This window comes from Poecilia latipinna, unplaced genomic scaffold (genome assembly GCF_001443285.1).
Source record: "Poecilia latipinna isolate Pla-1442-1.1 unplaced genomic scaffold, P_latipinna-1.0 Scaffold2531, whole genome shotgun sequence".
NCBI lineage: Eukaryota > Metazoa > Chordata > Actinopteri > Cyprinodontiformes > Poeciliidae > Poecilia > Poecilia latipinna.
Genome location: NW_015115147.1, coordinates 34,734 through 47,211, shown reverse-complemented (window position 1 = coordinate 47,211; position 12,478 = coordinate 34,734). Strand labels below are relative to the sequence as shown.

At 40.9% G+C, this 12,478-nt stretch overlaps 1 protein-coding gene and 1 long non-coding RNA gene across 9 annotated transcripts in view; one reads left to right on the top strand and one right to left on the bottom strand.

Annotated features, from left to right (window-relative positions):
- Positions 1 to 1,054: 1,054 nt before the first annotated feature.
- Positions 1,055 to 12,478, bottom strand: part of clcn2a (chloride channel, voltage-sensitive 2a) — a 31,069-nt gene continuing 19,645 nt past the window's right edge. For 6 of the 8 annotated variants that reach the window (XM_015020086.1, XM_015020091.1, XM_015020087.1 and 3 more), the window contains 13 exons: positions 12,165 to 12,320; positions 11,894 to 11,963; positions 11,691 to 11,795; positions 11,123 to 11,336; positions 10,853 to 10,986; positions 9,611 to 9,855; positions 9,128 to 9,239; positions 8,756 to 8,802; positions 6,764 to 6,832; positions 5,542 to 5,580; positions 5,347 to 5,451; positions 4,749 to 4,835; positions 1,055 to 4,600 (listed from right to left, as the gene is read on the bottom strand). In XM_015020086.1, the coding sequence (XP_014875572.1) occupies positions 4,094 to 4,600; positions 4,749 to 4,835; positions 5,347 to 5,451; positions 5,542 to 5,580; positions 6,764 to 6,832; positions 8,756 to 8,802; positions 9,128 to 9,239; positions 9,611 to 9,855; positions 10,853 to 10,986; positions 11,123 to 11,336; positions 11,691 to 11,795; positions 11,894 to 11,963; positions 12,165 to 12,320 (1,890 nt within the window). In that variant the 3' untranslated portion in view covers positions 1,055 to 4,093. The remainder of the gene's footprint in view (positions 4,601 to 4,748; positions 4,836 to 5,346; positions 5,452 to 5,541; positions 5,581 to 6,763; positions 6,833 to 8,755; positions 8,803 to 9,127; positions 9,240 to 9,610; positions 9,856 to 10,852; positions 10,987 to 11,122; positions 11,337 to 11,690; positions 11,796 to 11,893; positions 11,964 to 12,164; positions 12,321 to 12,478) is intronic. The other 2 variants (XM_015020090.1, XM_015020093.1) reach the window with 2 other exon arrangements.
- Positions 6,740 to 8,048, top strand: LOC106938195 (uncharacterized). The gene is made up of 2 exons (XR_001422558.1): positions 6,740 to 7,077; positions 7,163 to 8,048. It is a non-coding gene; the product is annotated as an uncharacterized LOC106938195 (long non-coding RNA).

Here is a 12,478-nt window from a genome sequence, read left to right as displayed (position 1 = left end):
AAAAAGTCTTTGGGTGGTATTTAATATCTGTCACTTCCGTTTGTCGAATCTACAGCTGACAAACAAAAGAGTCGAATTTTTGTTAGCTAGCAGTAAAGCAGAATGGCGACCTGAGCAGACAGCCTGAATAATTAATCAGTTTTTTTGTTTTTTGGTGTTTTTTTTAAGAAAAAAAAAAAAAAAAAAGATGTCAAGACTTGGTTTCCATAATAATTCTTGAAAACTGTTATTAAATTCAGCGGGGGTTTATTCTTCAGTTTATGCACAAACATCTAAATAACACCGACTTTTATAACCTCAGTGAACTGTCTGAATGGGTTGCAGCAGCAGGGTTAATGGTCGTAAACACATTTAGACAATGTTATGAATTATTGTGTGAAAATGTTTCTCTTCACATTGTTAAAACCAATGTATTTTTTTTACTCAGGGCAAAAAAAAAAAAAAAGGAAAATCTCATACTGGCCCATGCCTCCTGCAGCCAATTCACAAATGATAAAAAAAAAAAAAAGAAAAGAGTTGAAGCTAAAAGAAATCCATCAGCAGTATTCACACAGCTTTTCAGGCTTTGTACAGCGGTTAAACTGCTCCTTTAGAGCTCAGGCTGGATTGAACGTACTCTGTTATAAAGAGACGCTAAGTACCCACAGACCACACACCGAGGAGCGTTTGTCAGTGTTTGTGTGTGTGTGTGTGTGTGTGCTCTGTACGACAGCCTGTAAATTTTGCAACTAGGGCCCTCATTAGTCATGCACTTTAAACTCACATACAGCAGCAGAAGATGTTCGGATGATGAAACGGACTCTCTATGTCGTCCTTACAGAGTCGGCTGCTCTAGAGCCGAACGAGGCGCCAACGGCGACTGGTGTTAAGATGGTAATTACAATGTGCTTTACTGCTAAATTGGGAGCCCTGTGTCCAGCTGCAGGGATCTTTAGAAGCTGCCTTTGTCGTCGTTTGAACAGATCCCAGAAAATACATTTTTGGGGGCTGATCCGTAGACCAGTGTCCGATATCAAAAGAAAGACCAATGCTGATGACAATATACCTTAAATAATACAGTCTGCAATTTCCCTTTGCTTTATTAATAACATGGACGTATTGCATTTCATTTGACACATATACCAACAACACCTCTTGTTATTAGTCATCGACAGAGACTCTTACATTTGTGCATTGCTCGTACATACGTAGTTTGGATCAATACCATCGTGTGCTTATGTCAGTAATTCCCTTGTCATTCTGTGCTTTCAGTGTTGCTTGCTCTTTTCAGTTTTTAGCCAACATTATTCGCACAGGAGCCAAATGATTCCATGTACTTTTTGTTGGCTTCAACTCAACAGGATCTTGTTTTGGCGAATTCAACGTAGGACCAGATTTAATTATGGAAAGTTTTTGGTCGCTCACACATGCAGACGTCTAAAACACACACACGCACACACACACACACACAAATATAAAACTGTAAAGCTGGTGTTGTTATATCTTAATGTCAACAAATCCCCTTTGAAAGACTTAAACAACAAAGTACTCTAAAATTAGACAATGGGGCTTCGTGTGCTCGTGGAACAGACATAACTATCGTAGCCATGGATGCTTAGATCTAAGTATGCACAGTTTTGTCCGCACATTTACCACATATTATCATTTAAGTGACATTTCCTAAAAAATGGTGTGGACAATATCTCAATTTTTTGTTAGGAGGACATAATAAAGCATCGCTTAGTCTTTAACAGGTCTTAAAATTCGGTGAATAGCCTCTGCTCAAATGTAACGGCTCATAACATCTTATAGTGTCATAAATTAATATGCAGAAACACTGTGTGAAAAACCAGGAAAAATATTGCTGCTTTACGTAAATGCAAATGACGAGTAACAGCATTTTGCTTCTCATCAAATGTCCCAGATTACCTGAAAAATAGCAAAGGCGACCGTCCGAATAAAGCAAAAGTTCGGGGAAGTTGCAGGTTGCGAGTGTTCTTGTGTTGAATATCAACACAAACAAATAAATAAATACATTTTGTAAAATAAATAAATAAATAAATAAATAAATGTTGCTTAAACAATTCACAATGAGACAACTTCTTGTGATTCCTACATTTAAACAAACCACAAGACTATATGGAACAATGCATTAAAAAGGCCACTGATGTTTTGTTATAATGCAGAAAAACAAAAAAAAAAACAAAACAAAAACATTTTTAGTAAAAATCAATCAAGCTCAGCAAACACCTCACTGCAGCTGTGAGGCATGGTGTTGGAGAAGGGATGAGTGGGCTTGTTTAGCCCAGAACTGTAGGCATATGACACGCCCCAGACAATACCACCCTGGGCAGAGAACCATAATGCAGAAATAAAGACCCTAAGTTAAAGTATATGATATTATCTGTCACAGAGTTAATGTTTCACCTTATAGAACACTGATTCCTGAAAATCTACATCAGAAAGCTGCTCCAAAATCTTAGCACGCTGTGTAAAATGTAAAATAGTACTCAGTAATTTCAGACCTCAACCTGAATAAAATGCTCTGGAAGCTGAGCATGAACTGCTGCCTGCAAATTATAAAGAATGAGGGTCACAGAAAAGACAATTACTGTACGGTACTGCTGTTAAATTTAGTGCTTGCTGAATAATGGTGGATATATTATTCACACAGTGGTTCTGAGTTCTGACGACACGTAATGTGCTATGAGTCGTTTCTGACCTGATGTTGTTTCTACCGTGATTTTTAGACCAGAAAAGAACCAAACACATTTTTTTATTTATGTCTTCATAGAATAGGACGCATGCACTCTGATCAGTCACCATTAACACGTTTCGTTTGTTACAACCACAAACATTAATAGATTTTAACGGGATTTTAAGACACCAGTCTAGAGTAACACATAGTTGTGAACTGAAAGGGAAAAGATACAAAAATATGAAAATGTGTGTGGTCTGATCAACCCATTTCTCCAAATAAAATCATGTGTGACCAATTGCCTCCTGGTTAGAAAATAGAATCCAGGTGTGTTTAGTTTATTTTAAACACTGAGGATACAGCCATGCTGCAAACGTCTCAGGGAAAAAGCAAATATTAGTAGAAAAAAAAAAATCCAACAAATGCTTGCAGTTTTGAATTGCCACCATAAGGAGACAAGAAGGGCCTCTGGTCAGATTAAAGCAAAACTTAATGGGCAGATGTCACATTTTAAACATTTCATTCATAAATAAAAGTCTTTTTTTTCCCTTTCCTCTTAAAATCCCAATAAAATACATTCAAGTGTGTAGTTGTGATGTGACTATTAATGATGTAAAAATAAGGTTAAGGGGGTAATATTGATTACATATTGCCACTTGCCAACAAGTCACTCAAATGCATCAGCAGACATCCCTTTGCTTACAATCAATAGGACCCGAATCACAAAACAGCTATCCCATTTTATCCACAACTGTGATGTAGAAGATCTCTCTGTGATCAGGGGTTTGTCACCAGCTACTTCAGAAGGAACTCTGATTAATATCAGGAGCCAACCTAGGCACTAACTTATCCTTGTTGAGTTTCTCAACCAACTCAGCATTGCTCCCCTGCAACAATGCAAATACTTCTAAATAGACACCTCACACCTATTTTTAGTCAAAGCAGTCTTCTTTACCCCGTTGAGGCCAAGTTGCTTTTTTTCCTACATTGTGACTTGGTCAGCAAAATTCAGTTTTGCTGTTCAAGCTGTGATTTGTGAGCCTTGTGCTTTAAGCTTTCTGACTTCACACCTCCTGATTTCCTGTTTGTCGTTAACAAACTTTATCAGCAGCACACGAGGGGAAAGGAGGCTTTCTGCAACATTTGTCTGGGACCATCCTTGTTTTCCGACGATAAACAAACCTTGATGCGGACACTTTTGAAAATACAGAAATATTTGGTCTTTCATAAATGATCTGTTGATGGCTAAAAAAAAAATAATAATAATAATAATAATAAAAGAAATAAAATCGACCATCCCCTATCAACAGACATTCGCTCACATCACTGGGTTAGAAACACAAGTGTCTAGGCTGGACTGATGCAAATTTAAGAAACAGATACACTTATGAGGAGACAGTATAGATAAGCTTTAGATTAGCATTCTGATTGGTCCTTGGTGTGGACAGTGCTACCCTCTCCCCCAGGTTCTGATTGGTCCGTGTTTAGAGTTGGACTCCTGTGCTCTTGCTCCACCTCGTCCGGCGCCGGCGTGGGGTCGGCGGGGTCGTGGTCGCAGCCCAGCTCCGACTCCTCGGTGTGAGAGGGGCTACAGTCAAAAGTAAACTCTGATTTGTCCTCGGTGAATGAGGGGCTTTCTTGAAGGACGAGGTCTGACAACTGGTTATCGCTGCTTTCGAATTGCAAATCAGTCTTGTCTGAGAAGCTGACGGGGACGTCTTTGAACGAAAGGTCCAGCTTTTTTGCCGGGTTGGGAGGCTTAGGTTCCCGTGGCAAGGACAGCCCTCTGTGACGCATGCACAGCTTGTGTAGTTCTGTTACCTCAGATACGCTCGTGCTGTTCCCACTGTCACGGAAACTGGCCAGAGGAGGGCGCACTTTCACTCCAGTCACTGTGACCGAGCCCTCGATGGCCTTACGCAGCTGCGAACGCCGAGAAGCAGGCGGCAGGAAAACAGGAAGCAAGCACAGCCAGTGGGAGCACAGAAAAAAAAAGAGAAAATTGTCAATTAAATATCTTTAAAACAAAACAAATAAGGGTTAAAAAAAGTAAAAGAAATCACATGCGCACCTCTTTGAGTGAAACCACTCCAACTAGCCGTCCCATGCTGGTCACGTAGGCGTGACCCAGGCCCAGCAGAGAGAAGATAGTGTGAGTCTGTGGGTGAGGAGGAGAGATGGGTCATGGCCTGAATACAGACTTGAAAGGGGCTCATTTGCATTTTGCATCTGGGCTGTGTGGACTGTCATGCAGGGAACGGGACAGCATTGTATTTTTGGCTTTCAAGATGGTCACTGAGTCAGATCCAGGCGGTCTTAGACTTCCACTGATGTGTGCTGAGGATATTTTTCCACAGATTTCATTTACAGAGACAGGATAGTTTAGAATAATTTATCACAGAATACATTTTTTTTTAAGGATGATTGACTGTTTTTATCTAAATTTAAACTGTTGAATAACGACAGAGCAAATATGCCGATCATATAGAAATGATATTTCCTCCAGAACACAGAGACAGGCTCAAGTTATGAAGGTTCGGTGAAATAAGAGCACCCAGTTTCTACAGGCTCCGTATTAAAATGCAAGCCCTCTTCTGGATGTTTAAATTACAGTTCTGCCAGTTAAATTTAAATCAAATGGTATGAAAGGTTGCTGGCTATTTCTGTACCTTGTGCAGAGACGTTTGCTCCACCAGCTGGAAGGGGGCGGGATCAATCTTGCAGTTCTTGAAATCCACCAGCTGATCAAGCTGCTGATCCTCCCACTCTGCTATCTGCAGAGGGATAGAAACCAGAGTTAAAAAAAAAAAAAACTGTTTTAAATATCTGAATTACAGAAGTCCTCCTCATTTTTCAAGTCTCACCTCTGAGGGAGTCATGCAATCTTCCACTTCAGAAGACTCCTAAAAATACAAAAAAAAAAAAAAAAAAGGAGAAAAGTGAGACAATCAGGGTTTTTTTTTCTTATATATAAATCTTTAAAACTGTATAGTTTGGAAAAACACATCAAAACACATTAGTTTTAGTTTCAATTTTGTAAAAGTTTCAGATTAAAACACAAAAAAAAGGAATGTGTTTTACTGTGCCTTTTCAGACATAGTCACACCGTAATAACGTTTTCATATTTTGTCATAAAACAACAGCAAACTTCAAAGTATTTTGTTGGGATTTTATGTAACAAACTCAAATAATCAAATAATTTCAAAATAGTCAGCACTGCTGAGTAAGTACTTTGTAAAGCCACCTTTCACTACAGATGCAAATCTTTTATGGTTTGTCTACCACTATTTCAGGTCAAGAGGCCAGATTGTTTGGCCATTCTTTTTTTTTTTGCACGATATCTCCAGATCAGGCTGCTTGGGTGGAGGGTCTCTGTGACTGGGCCTCTCAAACACTTTAATACTCTTAAATCTACAAACTATTTAATTGTAGCTCTGGCTGCAGGTTCAGGATTGTTATCCTGCTGTATCCTGAGAGCTACCGCCTCAGTCTCAAGTCTTTCGCAACCTGTAGCAAGTGTTCTTCTAGGTTTACTCCCATTCATTGTCTCGTCAACTTCGGTAAAGTTCTCTGTCTGTCCAGAAGAAAAAAAAAATCCACACGACACGATGCTGCCACCACCATTCGCGGCGACAAGGCAAGGTGAACAATGGAACGCTTTTCACCATTCAATCAACTTCTAAACGCACTCTGTTGCATTGCATTTTTTATATCTTTGTAAGAGAGGATTTATATTTCTTTCAGAGATTTATTTGCATGCACTGCATTGTATTAGTCTAAATCCCAAATAAAACACGCTGCGTTTGCGGTCAAGGTCAAGGGGTGTGAAAACCACTCTACAGTTTTATTAATGCAAGAGAAGAAATATGTTAAAAAATGCACAGTCACACTGAACACGTTTAGAGTGAAAACATCTGAAAGCACGAGCATCTTGACCAATCTCACACACTCTCTCTCTCTCTGCAAAAAGCCACTCTGATGCTTTTGGTTTGAGCACCACAAATATTTTTGCTCCAGCACTTACTATGCGCACGTCGCAAGGCAACAGTTACTTAGCAACAGTCTCTAGGCGGCAGACAGTCTTACCGCCATGGAGATCCTCACTCCTTTGGGCTTGGGCTTTGTTTTGTCAGGAGACGCCGGCCCGGCCGGACTCTTCCAGCCGGGGGAGAGAAGGCATCACAGCACAAGATTAACACAAGGTTCACATGAAGCGGACAGTTTCTAACCCTGTGTGAGCATGGCAGCCAGACTTCTGCAGGGAAGAAGTCTCTGTGATGTAAGCACAGCTTTACTGAAAGGCTGTAATTACTGCACCACAGATGAAGACGAGGGGACGAGGTCTTTACGAGATTCTACCGCAGCTCTTTTTAATGTTTTACGTGCAAGCCAGGTTAAATGTACCGTTTGTTCTACATTTTGTTTTTAAATCCTCTTTGAACATCTAGTACGGAAGAAACTGTTAACTATATTTACTTATTTCAGAAGGATGAACTCCCATTACAAATGAAGGCCAAAGAGGAGGATAAAACTAAAACCCACACGTTTGAGTCATCAAACTACTAGCGAGCCTTTTTTTCTGTTCCGCTTTGGAAAAACTCAGTTCAATTTATAATTAAGCTCATAAAAATTTAAACTTTTTTTAATTTTGTCTCTTTGTTTCAGTATTTAATTTAGGAAGCTAAACATATTATGGTAGTAGTGGCTGTTCTACATTTACACAATGAAATGTTTTTATTTTGAACCAAATATTAACCAGAGAATAATCATTCTAATTTGTTTTATTATTAGTATTATTAAGCATGAGCTTGCGCCTGTATGTTGTTGAAACAAACTAATAATGTTATTAATGATAAATGAAAGGAAAATCTAAATGTTTCTGATGGCAAAAATTGAATAAAAATATTATTTTGGTTGTAAAAGTTTAAAATGATTAAAGACTCGTTTACTGATGCACGACCTTCACAAAATAAACACCGCACTCCTGTTGCAGTGTCTTCCTCTCAATTTCACTTTCCAACCTCTAGTTCAGTAGATCTTAATAGTCAGACGGGGAAAAGAAATCCCACGTTAAGAAATACATTTTTCAAAGCATTTTTGGTGGCACAGTTACTGTCAACTCCAACAGTTCATCAAAAATTAATGTCATATTAGTGATTTTGCCATTTTTACTTTAGTTTTATAGGCTGATCAGGGCTTGTATAACTTCCAGTAATTACGTCGTGACTTTCGGTGTCCCTGGAATAAATTTATGAACATGAAGCACAGGGCCATTTTTCTTAGCTGTTGTCCACTCGAGTGGATAAGGACCCAAGGTGATCTTGCCTCCATGGAACGAGGAGGCTGGTGAGTGAGGTAAAAAAAAAAAAAATAATAATAACCTTATTGTTAGAAAGTCATAGCAAAGAGAAGTTGGTGCCAGAAAAAGGTTTTAGATGTTACCTACATGGTAATCAGTTGTTTGCAGAGGCAGCCAAAGAAAAGGTATCTACCATCTCAAAACCATGTGGAGATAATAATACTTTTAGTGCTACAGGGAATTCAACTGGACCTGTATGCTTTGGTCAGATGAATCTAAGATTGAAATTTTCCTCCAACAAGCAGAACAAATTCTTGGGGTGATGCTTCAGGTCTATTTCTCTCAGAACATGTAGAGTTCATATTTTTTTACCCCGCTGAGTAAAAGTCGTCAAATTAGCGGCCGGGTTTTTCCAAGCTGTTTATTGTCAAATGTGTCTATGCGGGAAGCTGAAGGAGTCAAAGACAGACCGACAGTTGCCTCGACGCGTGGCTCCGCCTCTGGGCCCAACTCTGACTAAAGCGAAGTGAAAATGTAGGATGTTGGAAGACTGGCAGTGGGGGCGCTGTGCAGTCACCGACTGATCGGACGGAGCTGTGCACAGCGAGAACCGAATGACATCACACTGCAAAGCTCTGGTGCCTTTGGGTGAGTCCTATCCGGCAGCAACAGGACAGCAACGAGCCATGGACTCAGAGAGAGCGCATCCTCCCACAGCACATGTCACACTCGTCCTTCCACGGAAAGCTCACACCTAAGTAAACTCGGTCTTTTCTCACCTCCAGCAGCTCGTTCTCCGGATCCGCACAGGAGAGGGTCTGTGAGCCTGATGGGGTAAAAAAAAATAAATAAAATAAAATAAAAAATTAGAACAGATTTTTATTAAATCTGCTTCTGATACTTAAAAGTGTTAAACAATGCCTTGAAAAGTGTTTTTACCAGAGACAAAACTTTTAACAACCACTTTTTCCTCCATTTACAGCTAAGGTTAGGTTAACACATAAACGCAATAAACATAACAAACATTTGTGCATATAATATGACAAAACTGCTGAACGTCTAAAACGTGTCAATGCTTTTGCAAGGCACAAAATTAACATGTTCCAGTTGTTCTTGTTTCTTGTCCGCACGTCCTCGTTTAAGCCACTTACTGTTTGGCGTCTCTGCGTCGCTGATGGCCGACACGGTTTTCAAGGCCGACTTCAGAGGAAGCTGAGCGTTGGACGCCGCCGGGCTGAAGGAGGAAGACTCCTCTGTGGAGATCTGCACGGACAACGCATTAACAGGAGAGAACGGACACAGACACATGCACACAAATGCACACAGATCGGCCAAGCGCAGGCACAGAAACAAACAGGACAGCACGGGTAAAGGCACAGACAACAGAGACACAAAAGAGAGATGTTAATAGAGAAGTTTTAATATTTCACATTTGTATATTTTCTTTTCAAAACACTTACCGCCACAAAAAGAAATAATAATAATAAAAAAATCCAAAAGCTGCAGCTGTGCCTTTACCTACTGCTCTGTGCTTCACTCATGCTGTTTCTGATCTACTTCTAGTCTACTCCTGCATCCCACCCCAAGCCCGAGCTCGACCCGACCCTGCCCCGGCGCCCCCGGACGCCTCACACCTGCTGGGTGCTCACCAGGAAGCGGACAACTTGGCGAGCACTGGTGTTGGTGGGGGTGTTGAGGTGAACGTGGGCGCAGGGGGAGCTGGGGGTGCTGTCGGAGGTCAGGCTGGGCAGGGGATCGTGAGCACCGTTGTCCTGGGCCAGCTGACGAAGGTACTCGAGCCTCCGCTGGCGGCTCAGCTGGAGAGACAGGAGCGACTGCAGCTGCAGTCGCTCTATGGAGCCCAGCAGGATCATGGAGTCTGAGGGAGATGAAGGCCAGGTCAGTCCGTCATGCATTAAATCAGCAGGAAAACGTGAAGCCATCCCGTATCGGCTCATAAAATGCAATTCCCCCTCTGTTTTTGTGCCTTTTATACAAGTATCTACTTCTTATTACCTGGCATTACAGATATTCTTTTATTTTTTTATTTTGCAGGGACAGAAGGAGTGAGTGAGACGGACACCACACACCGAGCTAATTATTGTCGGCACCAAGCGGTCGCTCAACGGTGCAGCAAATGTTGAAAGGGAATTAGGTTCAGGTCAGGCTGGAGTACAGAGAGTTGTCTGTGGCTGCTGCAGCAGCAGGAAGGTCATGCCGCTTTATCTACGAGCTCGGCTTTGGCAAACAGAAGGAACTGTCATCCTGGTGGTGTGGCTCGCTGGACACGACACAGTTTTCTAAAAAGCTTTTCAAATTTTCAGATAAATTAAGCTATTTAAAACGATGTCTAACGTCATTTAAAACAATTTAAAATCTGACATTTTTTATATGCGCCAATGTAAAAAGGATAACGGAAAAACACAATGATAAGAACTAGAAAAAACTGTGAAAAAGGAGAGAAAAAAAACCCCTCTAATTTTATTTTCAGCAGCATTTTGACAATAAACAAAACATACAATGGGCTACACTGTATATAGTAATTTCATAGTCAATCGATTTGTGAACAGAACGGGGTAAAAGAAAAAAAACAATAGATCTGGAGGAGGTAAGGAAAGAAGAAATGACACGGATAAGTGAAGAAGTTCAAAAGAAACAAATTAGAAACTCTGAGTTCGAAATGCTTAGAGTGTGTTTATAGCAACCAATAATAAATAAGATCATCAGAAAGGAAAATACCTCTGATGCCGTCCAAATTCAAAATAGAAATTTCCCTCTTAACCTGAGAACGATACAAATATTCTAACAAAATCTGAAGACCCCGTCCCTGGCTGAGCCTCCCACTGTTCCAAACAAGAAAAACAATGAAAACAAACCTCTACATTCAACCAGGGCGAGGGTTTTTAGATGCCCAGTCAGCAGCATCTCCTGCAGGTCTCTGTACGAAGAATTCAAGGTGATGAAGCGCACATCTCGGACCATGATATCCTCTACGCGGATGTTATACTTCCTAAATGATGGAAGAGAAGTTACTAGTTTGGTGATGGAAAGGGAGAGGTCAAAAAATATAAATGAAGTCAAAACAAACGACTCATAATCACGTTAGATGAGAGCAAAGAAAAAAACAAAAAAAAGACCAAACTCACTCGTGATGTCCCATCCCCAGCTCTGGTAGATATGGGAGCTTCTTGATGCGAATGATGGAGTCGTAGAGGGACGGCTGGAGCGCTTGTGCCACGGCGTTGGCCAGAATCACTGCGATCATCACAGGCAAGATGTGGGAGATCTGGCCGGTCAGCTCAAACACAATGACCGCTGTGGAAACGGTGTGAGTGACCGCACCAGAGAGCGCTGCAGCGCCTGCACAGAGAAAAGGAAAAGCAGGTAAATATTTGCCTTCTTAAATCTTCAGTCATTTGAAAAACAGACTTTTATTACTGTTACTTTAAACAATTCTCATTTAAAGATGCTAATTTTTTTATGTGTTGATGTTGTCATTCAAAATTTTACTATATTTTGATTCTAACAGTAATCATTGCACTAATCTTATTTTTGATGTTTTGCTACGTAGCATTTGCTGCCTGCAAAGTGATTAAAACGTGCTGAAGGCTCAAGGCTACAGCAAATGAAGTCACCTAAGCCGCATAAGATGAGCATAAAATCCTAAGTAGAAGGAGCTGGGAGGAGTATAAAAGCTGATTTATAGCAACTCACCAACAACAGCATAACCACCAGGAACTATAGGATACACATCTCCGTGGATGCCATCAGGGAACATGGTTGCCATGATTTCACCAACTAATCTGCCGAATGCTGCACCTGTCAGTCAACAACACACACAGAATACCGTTGGTCCTTAAGAGCTCCCTGGGAAAAAAAAAAAAAAAAAAAAAGAAAGAGGCTGACTGTTCATTCACCAATAAGAAAGACGGGCATGAAGGCTCCACACGGGACTGGCATGGTGGTGGCGACAGCAGACATCCAGAACTGAAACACAGAGAAACGTTTGGGTGAAATAAAATAAAATGCAGAGTTTTAGGCCATAGCTTGCTGTATACCTTGTGACCAGATACGGTCAGCAGTTACACAGAAAGACGAATATCGCGCTACGCAAACTTTGTGGCTTCATGAAAATATGCCTCTTTAATTGTTGCATGATAGAAGCAGGTAAAAGCAGTCAGCGTTCACCTTCATGACGATGAAGAGGATGAGCGTGATGAAGATGTTGACCTGGGGGTGTTTCCAGGCGTGATGGTGGCTGATGTAGTCAAACTCCTCAGCCACACCCTGGCGACACCAGGTGCGGTTGTCGAACAGAGCAACCAGAGACTCGTGCTGCGTCAGCTGACAGACAGGAAAACCGTCCGTCAGTTCAGAGTGTGACAGAAACAAAACCCTCGCTGCAACATAGATGTGGCGCTTGCGAAAATTTCAAAAAAAAAAAAAAAAAAAAAAAAAAATTTGAAACCTTTTTTTTGCGGGGGGGGGAAAAAACCGCCATT